Below are 14933 nucleotides of genomic sequence, written 5' to 3'. Positions count from 1 at the left end.
AGAAAAAACACCTAAATCATACTTCTACGATGCACTAAAACATTATTTTAATACATCAAATTTCAAAAAGTCCTTACCCCCTCCCCCCCCCCAAGGCCGGTGATCGGTGATCGCTCAGCCACCCCACTTTCAAAAACGCTCCGCGGCCCCTGCGCTATCGTATTCAGGCCTTCCCACAGTTAATGGATGTCTGAGTAGTTATACTGGGACTCAAGTTAGTCCCAGTATTTTCTCTTGGCATTCCCGATGGGTTAGTGAAGATCATAGAAAGATTTATTGTACCGCTCAAGATCGTTTGACATACGCAATGGTCTTGGCCGTCACGGTTCATCCATGGTTTCCAGTTGGGACACTCGGATTGTCTTATTCCGCACGTACTCCTCTACAAACTTACTGATTTGGGAAATGATATGTAAAACTGATATGGGGATAACAAAAATTAATAACTAATTAACGATGACACAAGAAACTGCAAATGTTGGAATCTTGAGCCAAGAGCAAAGTACTGGAGGAACTCAACGAGTCAGGCAGCATCAGTGAAGGGAATGGCTAGGCGACATTTTCGGTCAGGACCACCTTCTTCAGACTGATGGAGTATGAATAGAATAGAATAGAATAGAATAGAAACTTTATTTGCCACGCAACCAGGGTTGGTGGTATTTGGGTTCGGTACATGATGGTACACTGCTTTAGTTACATACCACTAATAACACAGATCACCGTAATAAAGTGCATCCATACCACATCACAATCACACATCTCACCAACATTACATAGTGCAAAAGAACAAACAAAGACCATAGACAAGACACTGTATACATCAGAAATCATATTATTGTCTGATTATTGGACGGAATTAAGAGTTCTTATTGCTGAGGGGAAGAAACTGTTTTTAAAGCGGGTGGTTTTAGTAGCAAGTGACCTGAGGCGCCTCCCTGAAGGGAGAGACTGAAAAAGGTGATTTGCTGGATGGGAGTGGTCCGAGATGATCTTTTTTGCCCGTTGTGAGGTACGTTGAAGATGAATGGAATGGATTGAGGGGAGGGGGGAGTTGATGATCCTGGAGGCCTTGGAAACAATGCGCTGTATTCTATGTAGTGAGTGACTATCGGTGTTATCGTACCAGACTGTGATTGAGGAGGTGATGATGCTTTCAATGATTGATTGATAGAAACGGACCAGGAGGTGTTTATGGACTCTGAACTTTTTGAGAAAGTTGGGGAAGAAAGGTGGAAAAGAGAGCTGGTAGTGGGACAAATCCTGGCAAGTGATAGGTGGATACAGGTGAGTGGAGGGTGATTAGCGGATAGGTGGGGTTAGTGTCAAAGATTAGAGGTGAAAATAAGGCACAGGGGTATCAGATAAGGAGAGGAGTGAAATCTAAAGCTGGAGGGAGGGATATGGGTGAAAGGAGAGAAGGAGGAAGGGGAAAGGAACTCAACTAATTGATTACATTGGAAATTCAAAAAATCAACTGTATTAAATTATTTTTGATTTCAATTAACAGGATTGTTACAAAAGGAAACGGAGAGATTTAATGGAAGTTACTACTTCCATCCCTCGCAGCTCCACGGGTAATGCAGTTATCACCGCCGGGCCTATTATCACCAGGAGTGAAAGTGGTAAGATTCAAACAAGCAGCAAACAAATGTTAGCGAGCGTTCGGGTAAGTTCAGTTTCCCAAGCAATCGCAACATGTAAGCTGGAAATTCCTGCCGATCATAATAATACTTGAAGACTTCACGATATTTTTTTAATGGGACAGCCCTCATGTTAGTCACTTTAGAAATTAGATACATAGAAACATAGAAAACAGGTGCAGGAGTAGGCCATTTGGCCCTTCGAGCCTGCACCGCCATTCAATATGATCATGGCTGATCATCCAACTCAGTATCCTGCACCTGCCTTCTCAACATACCCCCTGATCCCTTTAGCCACAAGGGCCACATCCAACTCCCTCTTAAATACAGCCAATGAACTGGCCTCAACTACCTTCTGTGACGGGGAGTTCCAGAGATTCACCACACTCTGTGTGAAAAATGTTTTCCTCATCTCAGTCCTAAAGGATTTCCCCCTTATCCTTAAACTGTCCAGTACTTCCGAAAATTCGGGAACAGTCTTCCTGCATCTAGCCTGTCCAACCCCTTAAGAATTTTGTAAGTTTCTATAAGATCCCCCCTCAATCTTCTAAATTCTAGCGAGTACAAGCTGAGTCTATCCAATCTTTCTTCATATGAAAGTCCTGACATCCCAGGAATCAGTCTGGTGAACCTTCTCTGTACTCCCTCTATGGCAAGAATGTCTTTCCTCAGATTTGGAGACTAAAACTGTACACAATACTACAGGTGTGGTCTCACCAAGACCCTGTACAACTGCAGTAGAACCTCCCTGCTCCTATACTCAAATCCTTTTGCTATGAATGCTAACATACCATTCGCTTTCTTCACTGCCTGCTGCACCTGCATGCCTACTTTCAATGACTGGTGTACCATGACACCCAGGTCTCGTTGCATCTCCCCTTTTCCTAATCGGCCACCATTTAGACAATAGTCTACTTTCCTGTTTTTGCCACCAAAGTGGACAACGTCACATTTAACCACATTATACTGCATCTGCCATGCATTTGCCCACTCACCCAGCCTATCCAAGTCACCTTGCAGCCTCCTAGCATCCTCCTCACAGCTAACACTATTGGATCTGATTTTCTATCTAAATGATTTTGAGATTATGATCTTTAGGTGATAGCTAATTAACATTATTTCATATTGTACCACTAGTTTCTCAGTGATGCTTGTGTGTTCTAATAGCAGGATCTGCAGTCAGACAAACATCTTACATTTATCTTCTTACACTTATTTATCCAAAGATCTACTAGATGCTCCCCCATGAAGCTGTTGAGAGACTACAGTCCACTCTAAAGCGTAGATAGGACTTGTGTGGTGAACTAATCAGATTGAGGAATCTCCTATATTAAACAGATCAGAATGATGAAATCCTCAACCTCAAGGTCTCCCCTCAACCCCCAGCATTTTTGAGAATACAATCTAAGTTTGTCTAACCACTCCTTGTAACTGCATGGTAGATGCAGTTTAATGTGGATAAATGGGAGGTTATCCACTTTGGTAACAAAAACAGGAAAGAAGATTATTATCTAAATGGTGTCAAGTTGGGAAAAGGGGAAGTACAACGGGATCTGGGGGTGGTTGATCACCACTCAATGAAAGTAAGCATGCAGGTGCAGCAGGCAGTGAGGAAAGTGAATGGCATGTTGGCCTTCCTCACAAAAGGAGTTGAGTTTAGGAGCAAAGAGGTCCTTCTGCAATTGTACAGGGCCTAGTGAGACCACATCTAGAGTATTGTGTACAGTTTTAGTCTCCAAATTTGAGAAAGGACATTGTTGCTATTGGGGGAGTCCAGAGTAGGTTCACAAGGTTAATACCAAGATGGCGGGACTGTGATATGCTGAGAGAATGGAGCGGCTGGGCTTGTATATTCTGGAATTTAGAAGGATGAGAGGGTATCTTATTGAAACATATAAGATTATTAAGGGTTTGGACACGCTAGAGGCAGGAAACATGTTCCCGATGTTGGGGGAGTTCAGAACCAGGGGCCACAGCTTAAGAATAAGGGTAAGGCATTTAGAATGGAGATGAGGAAACACTTTTTCACACAGAGAGTTGTGAGTCTGTGGAATTCTCTGCCTCAGAGGGCGGAGGAGGCCGATTCTCTGGAAACTTTCAAGAGAGAGCTAGATAGGGCTCTTGAAGATAGCAGAGTCAGGAGATATGGGGAGAATGCAGAAATGGGGTACTGATTGTGGATGATCAGCCATGATCACATTGAATGGCGGTGCTGGTTTGAAGGGCTGTATGGCCTACTCCTGCACCTATTGTCTATTGCAAGGGATCCCAACCTTTTTTGTCCTGTTTACCCCTGGCAAGTTTAATAGCACATAACAATGTTATTTCGCTTATTTATGAACAACTAATGATGAACATATATCGATATACCAGAACCAAACACAGTCATTCAATGAAAAAAAAATATGTACAAATCCAGATTCAACAGATTTGCTCCCTGGGTAGGCTAAATTTACCCCAGGTTGGGAACCCTTGGTCTATTGTCTATTAACTAATATCCCCTAATCCCTTCTGGTAAACTGCTCCATAACCTGCACATCCATCCTGTAATGGGCTGACCAGAACTGCATGCAATACTCCAATTACAGCCTAGACAAAATCTGATTGAGTTGCATCATGACTTCCTGACTCTTACATTCAATGCCCGAATCAATGACAGCAAGCATACCATACACCTTCTTTACCACTTTATTTAGTTGCACTGCCACTTTCAGAGAGCTATGGACCTGGATCCTAAGATTCCTCTGTCAAATATCTTGCCATCAAGCGTATACCATTCCTTTACATTTAATCTCCCAAACTGCAACATCTCACACTTGCTCGGATTAAACTCCATCTGCTATTTCTCTGCCCATTTCTGCAGGTGAGCGATATCCCGCAGTTATCCTTGAAAGTGATAGCCTTTCTCACCGTCCACAACTCCAGTAATCTTGGTGTCACCTGCGAACATACTAACCAGCCCATCTACATTCAGGAGTAATTTATATTCATTGATAGGTGATTGATTATTGAACTGCAGTATCACAATGGATGCTTCAATCTGGACATTTCCAGAAAATAATATGGATGTTCTTAAGTAAGATTACACTGATTACAAAAATTGTACATGCATTTTATTAAACGTAATATCAGGCCTGGACAAATAAATAGCATTTGGTAGTTTTGGGATAAAAATGACGCCTCGCCTGGAGTCTGCAACCACCTAACCTAACATTTACTTCCATTAATATATCAAGTCATCTGCTCTTATAGATCCCATTAACTGCTGTACAAATCGTTAAGATTTTATAAATGTTTAGTTTGATATTGCTTTTCTTTTGTTACATAGATGACACAACAGCAAACAAATCACAAGTTGGTAAGTCTTGTTTTGATGCAAATTTTGTGCGAAAGACATTGTCTGTGTGGCGTATTTTGAAAAGAATTTCTGGCCAGAAAATGTTGCTCTCTTTGTAGATATTCAGGAATTAACAGTTTGGACTGAAGACCATCATCTTTGACTTGAAACATTGACCTTATTTTTCTTTTGACAGATGCTGCATAACCTGCTAAGTGTTTAGAGCACATTCTGTTCTCATTTCATTCTGACAGCACCTTCATTTTTTTATTTTCATGAGAACATTCATGTTTTGGTCAGATTTGAGAAGGTTTCAATTTCTGCACCTTTGTTGCAATCAAATTCTGAGGCTGTGTTCAGCCATCTCAACACGCCCCATTTTGACAGAATCTTTAAAAAGTGATTCTCTTGTCAGGTTGTGTGTCACAGAGGTCCAGGTTACAAAAAATACGTTTTTGATCTCCGAATGCCACAGGGGAACAGGAAACTAAACTGGCTACACAGTACCTTACATATTAAACTGAGAAAACTATTCTTGAGAACCTATTTCCTGATACATCCATCCACACCCTGCAGATGGTCACAATCACAATCACAATAATACTTGATTAGCGAAGTATGTTTTGCAACGTACGAGGAATTTCATTTGCCAAGTCAGTCATACAAATAAAAAGCAACGGAACACATAAAATACATTTTAACATAAACACCAACCATTGTGACTCCTCCACATTCCTCACTGTGATGGAAGACAAAAAAAAGTTAAAATCTCTTCCCTTCTATGCTCTTCTGCGGTCGGGGGCCTCGAGCCCTCCGTTGACGGGACGATCTTGATTCCCGTAGCCGGTGGCGTTTGCCCTCCGCATTGGTGCGATCAGATCCTGCATCAGGGGGATGTCAGCTCTCCCGCGTCGGCGATCTAACCCCGCGTCGGGGCTGTTCGAGCCCCTGCGACATTGGAGCTTCCCGTCTTGGCCTCTCCCGAGACTGCGAGCTCTTGATGGTAAGTCCGCAGGCCGCGGTTGGAGCGATCCCAGGCAAGGGATCAGCTCCGATGTTAAGCTCCATGCCACGCGGTGGGCCTCAAGTCAGTCCGAAGAGGCCTCCAGCTCCATCGATGGTAGGCCGCAGAGCGACCGGAGATGCGACCTGGAAAACAATCGCATCTCCAGCAAGGGAAGAGATTGAAAAAAAAAAGTTTCAAACGACCCCCTTCCCCTCCCCCCACATAAAATAAACCGGAGAACATTTACACAAACTTTTAACACACACTAAAAAAAAAATTTTTAAGACAAAAATAACAGACAGACTGTTGGCGGGGCTGCCAATCGTGCAAAGCTCCTGGCGTCCCAATAGTAGAAGCAAATGAAGAGGAGGCAACCTTATCCTTAGCCATCAACAGTACTCATGCCACACATTGATTAACAAGTTATGCTCTGCCTCTGGGATTCATTCTATTGACTTAAATCGAGTGAACTGCAAAGTCACGACCCCACTCTGTGGTGTTCATTTGGGTGAACTACTGAACGTTTTGCATGCTTCATACCAATGGGACAGATGAATTTCTGACATGTATGGTAGGTGAGGGTAATTTAATAAATGTAATTCATCTAAAAGTCTTTTGTTTAGGTAGCACTTAATGTATGGGGTAAAAAAAATAGCAGACCAGGGTTGAAAGATGGAAAACAGGAGATGGTAATCACAACTGCTTCCAGTCAGAAGAGGGAAGATGGGCTTCCAAAAGGCTTATTGCTGCTGCCACTGTTGCTCACAGCTTATATTAACAAGTAGATTTTCAGAAACAGCGTGAAGATTACACTGAAATGGAAGGGACCATCATTATAAATGAGGAAGGGTGCAACAAACTGCAAAGGAGGCATTAAATAAAACTTGAAAAATGGAAAAAGTTAATTAGTTTTATAACCTCCTTCTGGCAGGAAATGAAGGAAGCTTGGGAAGTAACACATAAAGCAGCAAAGGAGCAAAGAGGATTAGGAATATAAATGTAATAATTACTCTATGTAACTGAACAAATGTGCGTCTGTATTGTGCAGCATGCATGTCTATGAAACAGAGAAAAACCAACTGAAGTACATCAATACAAGATAATCAAGAAGTATGGAAATCAATGGACATTTCTTTACTCAGGAAGAAATAACAAGTTGGGTGTTGCTTGTATTAGGAGTTTAAGGCGAATAATAAAAAAATACTTAAATAGGGTGGGGAAGGTAAGTGGTTTGGTGGAAATGATCAAATATGAATGTATTTGTCATGACTGGGCTACATTTACAACTCTGCAATTTCTTGTGGTCTTGGGCAGACCTGATCCCACATCAAGCTGTGATGCAATCTAGAACTAATTATGGAGATAATTCAAAGCAGTGACTTGTGGGGGTGATTCGCGCAGTTTTCATGGCCCGACTCACCATGTGTCTGACTATAAATCTGAGCAACATAGAAGCAGGAGACATTTTGCCCTCAGTCTCTCACTTTTCCAGAGGGATGCAAGATTCTTTTATTACAGTGCACAATTAAAATATCTCCCAGTCATAGAAACAGAAACATAGAAAATAGGTGCATGAGTAGGCCATTCGGCCCTTCGAGCCTGCACCGTCATTCGATATGATCATGGCCGATCATCCAACTCAGTATCCCATCCCTGCCTTCTCTCCATACCCCCTGATCCCTTTAGCCACAAGGGCCACATCTAACTCCCTCTTAAATATAGCCAATGAACTGGCCTCAACTACCTTCTGTGGCAGAGAATTCCACAGATTCACCACTCTCTGTGTAAAAAATGATTTTCTCATCTCGGTCCTAAAAGATTTCCCTCTTATCCTTAAACTGTGACCCCTAGCTCTGGACTTCCCCAACATTGGGAATAATCTTCCTGCATTTAGCCTGTCCAACCGCTTAAGAATTTTGTAAGTTTCTATAAGATCCCCCCTCAATCTTCTGAATTCCAGCATGTACAAGCCAAGTCTATCCAGTCTTTCTTCATATGAAAGTCCTGCCATCCCAGGAATCAGTCTGGTGAACCTTCTCTGTACTCCCTCTATGGCAAGAATGTCTTTCCACAGATTAGGAGACCAAAACTGTACGCAATACTCCAGGTGTGGTCTCACCAAGACCCTGTACAACTGCAGTAGAACCTCCCTGATCTTATACTCAAATCTTTTTGCTATGAATGCTAACATACCATTTGCTTTCTTCACTCCCTGCTGCACCTGCATTCCTACTTTCAATGACTGGTGTACCATGACACCCAGGTGTCGATGATCTCCCCTTTTCCTAATTGGCCATTCCTGAATGGCCACCATTCAGATAATAGTCTACTTTCCTGTTTTTTACTCTACGACCACCTCCAAGTCAAATTAGTATAAACTATAAAGTATAAGGTTGTGTTTTTAAAACAGTAGAATGGCCTTAAAACCGAAGTAGAATCCTAGTTTAGGTTTATTATTGTCATATGTAACAAGGTACGGTGAAAAGCTTTGCTTGCATGCTATGCTGTCCAATCAGATTAGATAACACTGTACATACTGTAAATGCAATCAAGTCAAATTCAAGTACAATAGATTTTGGATTTTTGAGATACAGTGTGGAAATGGTCCCATCAGCCCACGGACTCTACGCAGACCAGATATCACCCCATCTACCAGCACTATCCTACACACTAGAGACAATTTAAAGAAGCTACAAACATGTACGTCATTAGACTAGGCACAATAGGTTGAGCAAAGGGGAAGATACAGTACCGAATATAGTTTTCAATATTGCAGCACTTCAGTTCCATGGGCAAAATCCGAAATCCACAGTGGGATAGAAGTGAATCGGACAGTTCCCTTGCTTATGGTAGACCACATGATTCGGAAGCATGATTTGAGAAGGGAAGCAGCTGTTCCTGAGTCTGATGGTGCACGCTTTCAAGCTTCTGTATCATCTGCCTGATGGGAGCAGGGAGAAGAAGGAATGACTGGGGTGGGACAAGCCTTTGATTATGTTGGGTGCTTTTCTGAGGCAGCATGAACTATAGATGGAGTTACGAGATTGATGGAAATGAGTAAAGATTGAAAAGACTAGGCTTGTATTCACTGGTGTTTAGAAAGATGAGGGGAGATCTTATAGAAACATATAAAATTATAAAAGGACTGGACAAGCTAGATGCAGGAAAAATGTTCCCAATGTTGGGTGAGTCCAGAACCAGGGGCCACAGTCTTAGAATAAAGGGGAGGTCATTTAAGACTGAGGTGAGAAAAAACATTTTCACCCAGATAGTTGTGAATTTATGGAATTCCCTGCCACAGAGGGCAATGGAGGCCAAGTCACTGGATGGATTTAAGAGAGAGTTAGATAGAGCTTTAGGGGCTAATGGAGTCAAGGGATATGGGGAGAAGGCAGGCACGGATTATTTATAGGGGACGATCAGCCATGAAATGAATGAATCGCGGTGCTGGCTCGGAGAGCCGAATGGCCTCCTCCTGCACATATTTCCTATGTTTCTCTGTTTCTAATAGTGGAAAATCTGGTGTGCTTGCTGGGCTGGGCTACATCTCCAACTGTCTACTATTTATTGTGGTCTTGGGCAGACCTGTTCCCAAATCAAGCTGTGATGCAATCTGACAGTATGTTTTCCAGGGTACATCTGTAGAAGGTTAAACATCACAATTTACTTTACTATTAGAATAGCAAATATTTTGAAAAATATTGAACAAATCTGACATGTTTTTAATTTTCTTTATAGGATACATGGGAAAATCTGCCTTTCATTTCAACTCTGCGACAAGTGCATTAGTTTCTGGAATTGTTATTCTCGGGGCGATGAGCATTTCCTTTTTTATCACGTCAGTCATTCTCAATAGGAAGCTGAAAACTGATCATGCTCGTTCTGGAATCCGAAACCCTGTTTTTAACTAGCTAGCTCGGAACACGTCTACTTTATCTACATAATGCAGCTGATATTATACGGCAATAAATTATGAGATTTCCTTTACGAATCTAGCTTAGGCTTATGATCCTTATCACAAAAATTAGCTCCCTAGAAGTCTACTAGAACTATTTGTAATTGTATTTACATTTCTTACCATAGTACAGTAGCAGATAAGAAAATGATTCCCCAAAAATATTAAGTTATATTTTGAAGGAAGTGTCTTATTTCTTTGGTAAGATCTGGATTGGGAAAGGATGAAAAGAGCATGTAGATCTGACTGCCTCACAACTCCAGCGACCCAGGTTTGTTCCTTATCTGACACTTGGTGCTGTCTCTGTGGAGTTTGCACGTTCTCCGCATGATGGCCTGGGTTTTCACTGGGTGCTCTGGTTTCCTTCCACATCCCAAAGATTAGTAAGTTAATTGGCGACTGTTAATTACTACTGGGTTAGGTGGGTGGTAGGAGAATCAGAATGGAGTTGATGGGTTTACGAGGGAAATAGGTTACAGGGAAATCCGTAGAGGGGTGAGACTGAATGCATATATGGGCATAGATTATTTGCCAGCACATTGGGAATAGGGAATCTGAGCGTTAGCTTAGACTCAGTCCCTCTTCGGCCATTATGAAATGTGAAATGATGGTAGTATTGGCTTGATGTAAGACTTGTAAATGAATACTAATACACAGGTGGAAGGGAAAGTGGAAATAGAGAGTCCATCACAAACTTATTATATGTAAAGACTCTTGTGACTAAACTCATCAAGCAGAGGAATGCCAGTACAGGATTACTGAATAATTTTCCTATCAGGGACCTTGTTTCGGTATCATGCATTTCCAGGTCTTAAAAACATTTCTCTCTGCATCAGTGCAACTATCCTTCACCCACAACAGAGGCTCTTTTTGAGTGAATTAGTTATTCTCAAGCTAGACTGAGGGGCAGTTTGAGCTTTGAGCCATGTCCACGCCATTTCTACCAAACACCATATCTCTGCAGATTGTTTTTTCTGTCATTTTATCTGTGTATTTTGTACCACATTAAAATGGCCTGGGCCATTTTTATTGCATGCGTTTGTTTTAAGAATAGTTTCTTGTTTTGACTGAAAGAATAATGAGGCCAGTCTAACTCACTTCTTTGAAAATATTAAAACACCCACACCTCCAGTAAGTTCAGCCCATTGAGAAAGTTCATTCACAATCATTGCTACAAAATGAGAATGCTGAAGATGATGCTTGGTTCATCCTTCGAGGCATTGTGGAGAATATAAACAGGTTTTCCCAAGAGCAACAGACAATGTCATTGCAGTTCACAGGTTGCTGGAGTTGTATACCACATTGCACGAGATATGCATAAAGTGTAGAATTGCCGCGAGATGGGCTGCTCAATTCTGGCTTCCCATTGTAAAAATAACTATCTGTACCATTAACTCATAACCATCCATGTATTTCTTAACAGCAGTCAATGAGTTTGAACACATCATTCTCTTGATTTTCAATACCTCAGTAACAATGTGCACTGCAGGGCTGTACTCTATGATGATATTGTCATTCATATATAATAAATTGTACCTAAAGTAAGTGTTCAGTCTGCCTTTTCTTGTACTATATGAAACATTTGGCTCATTTCATTTCTATATATGACTATCGTCCAAAAATAACTTGTTGATTTTAAAGCACTTTGTGTTGTCCCCATACCAAATTATCTATCCATTCTGTAAGTCATGGTTTAATTCATGACTATTGAATTCAACGTTAATTAAACAGATTAATTTTAGAAGTACCGTATTAAAAGTTAGGTTAATCGTTTGTTACAACAAACTTTAAAAAAATAGTATTTGAATCAAAGGGACATTCCATGATATTTTTAATGGGAACTCTTACAATAGAAAGTGATTATTTGCCAGAAATCTTCAGGTTTATTCCTTTTTGGAAGATTTAAGGTATGATAAGGTATGAATGTAAAAGCAAAATGCCTCTAAAATTCCAAATCCCTTTATGCACTGCCACTTGATTTATCTTGATTTATCGTCTGAAAAAAGGTCTTGACCCGAAACATCACCTATTCCTTTTCTCCAGAAATACTAACCCGCTGATTTGCTCATGCTTTTTATGTCTATCTTTGGGTTAAATCAGCATCTGCAGTTCCTTCCTACACACCTTGACTTATCTCTTTTGTTTTCTAGCATTAGAATGAACTGTAATACATTTGTCAGTGTCATTAACTTAATATCTGATGTCCGTTCAGTCTTGGTAGTAAATATTGATCTTTTACGTTTTCTCTACTCCCTAGAGCTTCCTAAACAAGAAAGCATCTTATTAATTCTACCTTTCAAGTGACCTAAATCAAAATACTCTGTTCCAGATTAAGTTCTGTAAGAACCTGAAGAAGGGTCTCGACCCGAAACGTCACCCATTCCTTCTCTCCAGAGATGCTGCCTGTCCCGTTGAGTTACTTCACAATTTTGTGTCTATCTTTGGTTTAAACCAGCATCTGCAGTTCCTTCATACACAGATTCTGTAACATATTGTCCCAAAAAAGAATTTACAATTTCTCCCCCCTACTACCCTTGCCAGTTTGATTAGCCTATTCAATATGCAGGTTAAATTACCCATAACTGCAGTTTCCTTCTTACACACCTTGGATATTTTCCCTCTTATGCTTTGATGTATTATGAGGTAATACCTTGCAGATGTCTTGTGCACTCCTACCGAATCACCTTTCCCTTGCTATTCCTTATTTCCACCAATTCTGTTCCCAAATCCGAATCCATGCATAAATATCATTGGTGACCACCATATTATCAACTGCCCCATTTTCCTTTTAGAATATTGAATAATTTATAAGATTGAGTTTGCAGGCATGACTCTATAATAAGTATTGATTAAAATCATTTATTTCTATCTGTGCTGTTATCTTGTAACAGAGGCTTGTTCATTTCGATAAAGATCCTCCAGTTTTGACTTTTTACAATTTTTACTTTCTTTGGATAACATTTCTACTGGAAACATTAACTCCAAGTCCATTCAAGTCAAGTCAAGTTTATTTGTCACATACTCCACTCTCGCATCGGGATAAAGGTAGAGAAGTGTGAAAACACACACCTTCAAATTTAGGGATAGTTTCTTCCCAGCTGTTGTCAGGCAACTGAACCATTGCACAAACAACTAGTGAGCAGTCCCGAGCTACTATTTACCTCATTGTAAACCCTCGTACTATCTTAAATCAGACTTTACTGGACTAAACATTATTCCATTTGTCATGTATCTGTATTCTGTGGATGGCTCGAATTTAATCATGTATTGTCTTTCCGCTAACCGCTTTCCTCTAGCGCGCAACAAATGCTTTTCAGATTCAGATTCAATTTTAATTCAGATTCAATTTTAATTGTCATTGTCAGTGTACAGTACAGAGACAACGAAATGCATTTCGCATCTCCTTGAAGAGCGACATAGCAAACGATTTGAATAAAAAAATAATAAGTGTCCCGGGTGGGGGGGGGGGGGGGGGGGGGGGGGGGAGGGGTGGTGATTGGCAGTCCCATTATTCTACGACTGTTGAGTAGAGTGACAGCCGCCGGAAAGACAGCTGTTCCTACCTGCTGGTTCGGCAACGGAGATGACCTGTAAGACCGCCCCCCCATCCTGGTAATTGTAAAAAAGTAATCTTTTGGGGTCCTCAGAGCAGTCCTTGGCGATCTGAGCGCCCTCCGCAGACAGCGCTGCTTGCTTGGACAGACTCAATGGAGGGGAGCGTGGAACCGGTGATGCGTTGGGCAATTTTCACCACCCTCTGCAATGCCTTCCGGTCGGAGACAGAGCAGTTGCCATGCCATACTGTGATGCAGTTGGTAAGGATGCTCTCGATGGTGCTGCGGTAGAAGTTCACCAGGATCTGAGGAGACAGATGGACCTTCTTCAGTCTCCTCAGGAAGAAGAGACGCTGATGAGCCTTCTTGATCAGAGTAGATCACTGTACCTCAGTACACGTGACAATAAATAAAATAAAATAAACTGAAGGCCAATGTGCCAAAAACCTCCTTCACCACATGTGGTGCCACTTTCAATAAACTATGTAGCTGCACTCCTAGATCCCTTGTGGCAGAGAATTCCACAAATTCACAACTCTCTGGGTGAAATGTTTTTTTTCTGACCAGTATTAAATGGCCTCCCCATTATTCTAAGACTGTGGCCCCTGGTTCTGGACTCGCCCAACATTGGGAACATTTTTCCTGTATCTAGCTTGTCCAGTCCTGTCATAATTTTATATGTTTCTATAAGACCACCCCCCTCATCCTTCTAAACTCTAGTGAATACAAGCCTAATCTTTTCAATCTTTCCTCATATGACAGTCCCGCCATCCCATGGATCAATCTCGTGAACCTACGCTGCACTGCCTCAATCACAAGGATGTCCTACACTAGTCCCACTTGCCTGCGCTTGGTCCATATCCCTCCAAACCTGTCCTATCCATGTACCTGTCTAACTGTTTCATAAACGATGGGATAGTCCCAGCCTCAACTACCTCCTCCATACACCCAACACCCTTTGTGTGAAAATTTTACCCCTCGGATTCTTATTAAATCTTTTCCCCTTCACCTAAACCTATGTCCTCTGGTCCTCGATTCCCCTACTCTGGGAAAGAGACTCTGTGCATCTACCCGATCTATTCCTCTCATGATTTTGTACACCTCTGTAAGATTCCCCCTCATCCTCCTGCACTCCATGGAATAGAGACCCAGCCTACTCAACCTCTCCCAATAGCTCACACCTTCTAGTCCTGGCAACATCCGCGCAAATCTTTTCTGAACCCTTTCAAGCTTGACAATATCTTTCCTATAAGATGGTGCCCAGAACTAAGCACAATATTCTAAATGTGGTCTCACCAACGTCTTATACAACTGCAACATGACCTCCCAACTTCCATACTCAATACTCTAACTGATGAAGGTCAAAGTGACCTCCTGATCTACCTGCGACTTGGCCTCCAAGGAACCATGCAACCGTACTCCTAGATCCCTATGCTCTACA

At 41.6% G+C, this 14933-nt stretch overlaps 1 protein-coding gene across 1 annotated transcript in view; it reads left to right on the top strand.

Annotated features, from left to right (window-relative positions):
• Positions 1 to 11456, top strand: part of LOC129702584 (zona pellucida-like domain-containing protein 1) — a 36871-nt gene extending 25415 nt beyond the window's left edge. The window contains exons 8-10 of the mRNA XM_055644371.1: positions 1508 to 1622; positions 4969 to 4998; positions 9722 to 11456. Coding sequence (XP_055500346.1) covers positions 1508 to 1622; positions 4969 to 4998; positions 9722 to 9894 — 318 coding nt within the window. The 3' untranslated portion in view covers positions 9895 to 11456. The remainder of the gene's footprint in view (positions 1 to 1507; positions 1623 to 4968; positions 4999 to 9721) is intronic.
• The last annotated feature ends 3477 nt before the right edge of the window (positions 11457 to 14933 follow it).

Source organism: Leucoraja erinacea, chromosome 13 (assembly GCF_028641065.1).
Source record: "Leucoraja erinacea ecotype New England chromosome 13, Leri_hhj_1, whole genome shotgun sequence".
NCBI lineage: Eukaryota > Metazoa > Chordata > Chondrichthyes > Rajiformes > Rajidae > Leucoraja > Leucoraja erinaceus.
Note: the sequence above shows the minus strand (reverse complement) of the source record. Positions and strands in the feature narration are given on the sequence as shown.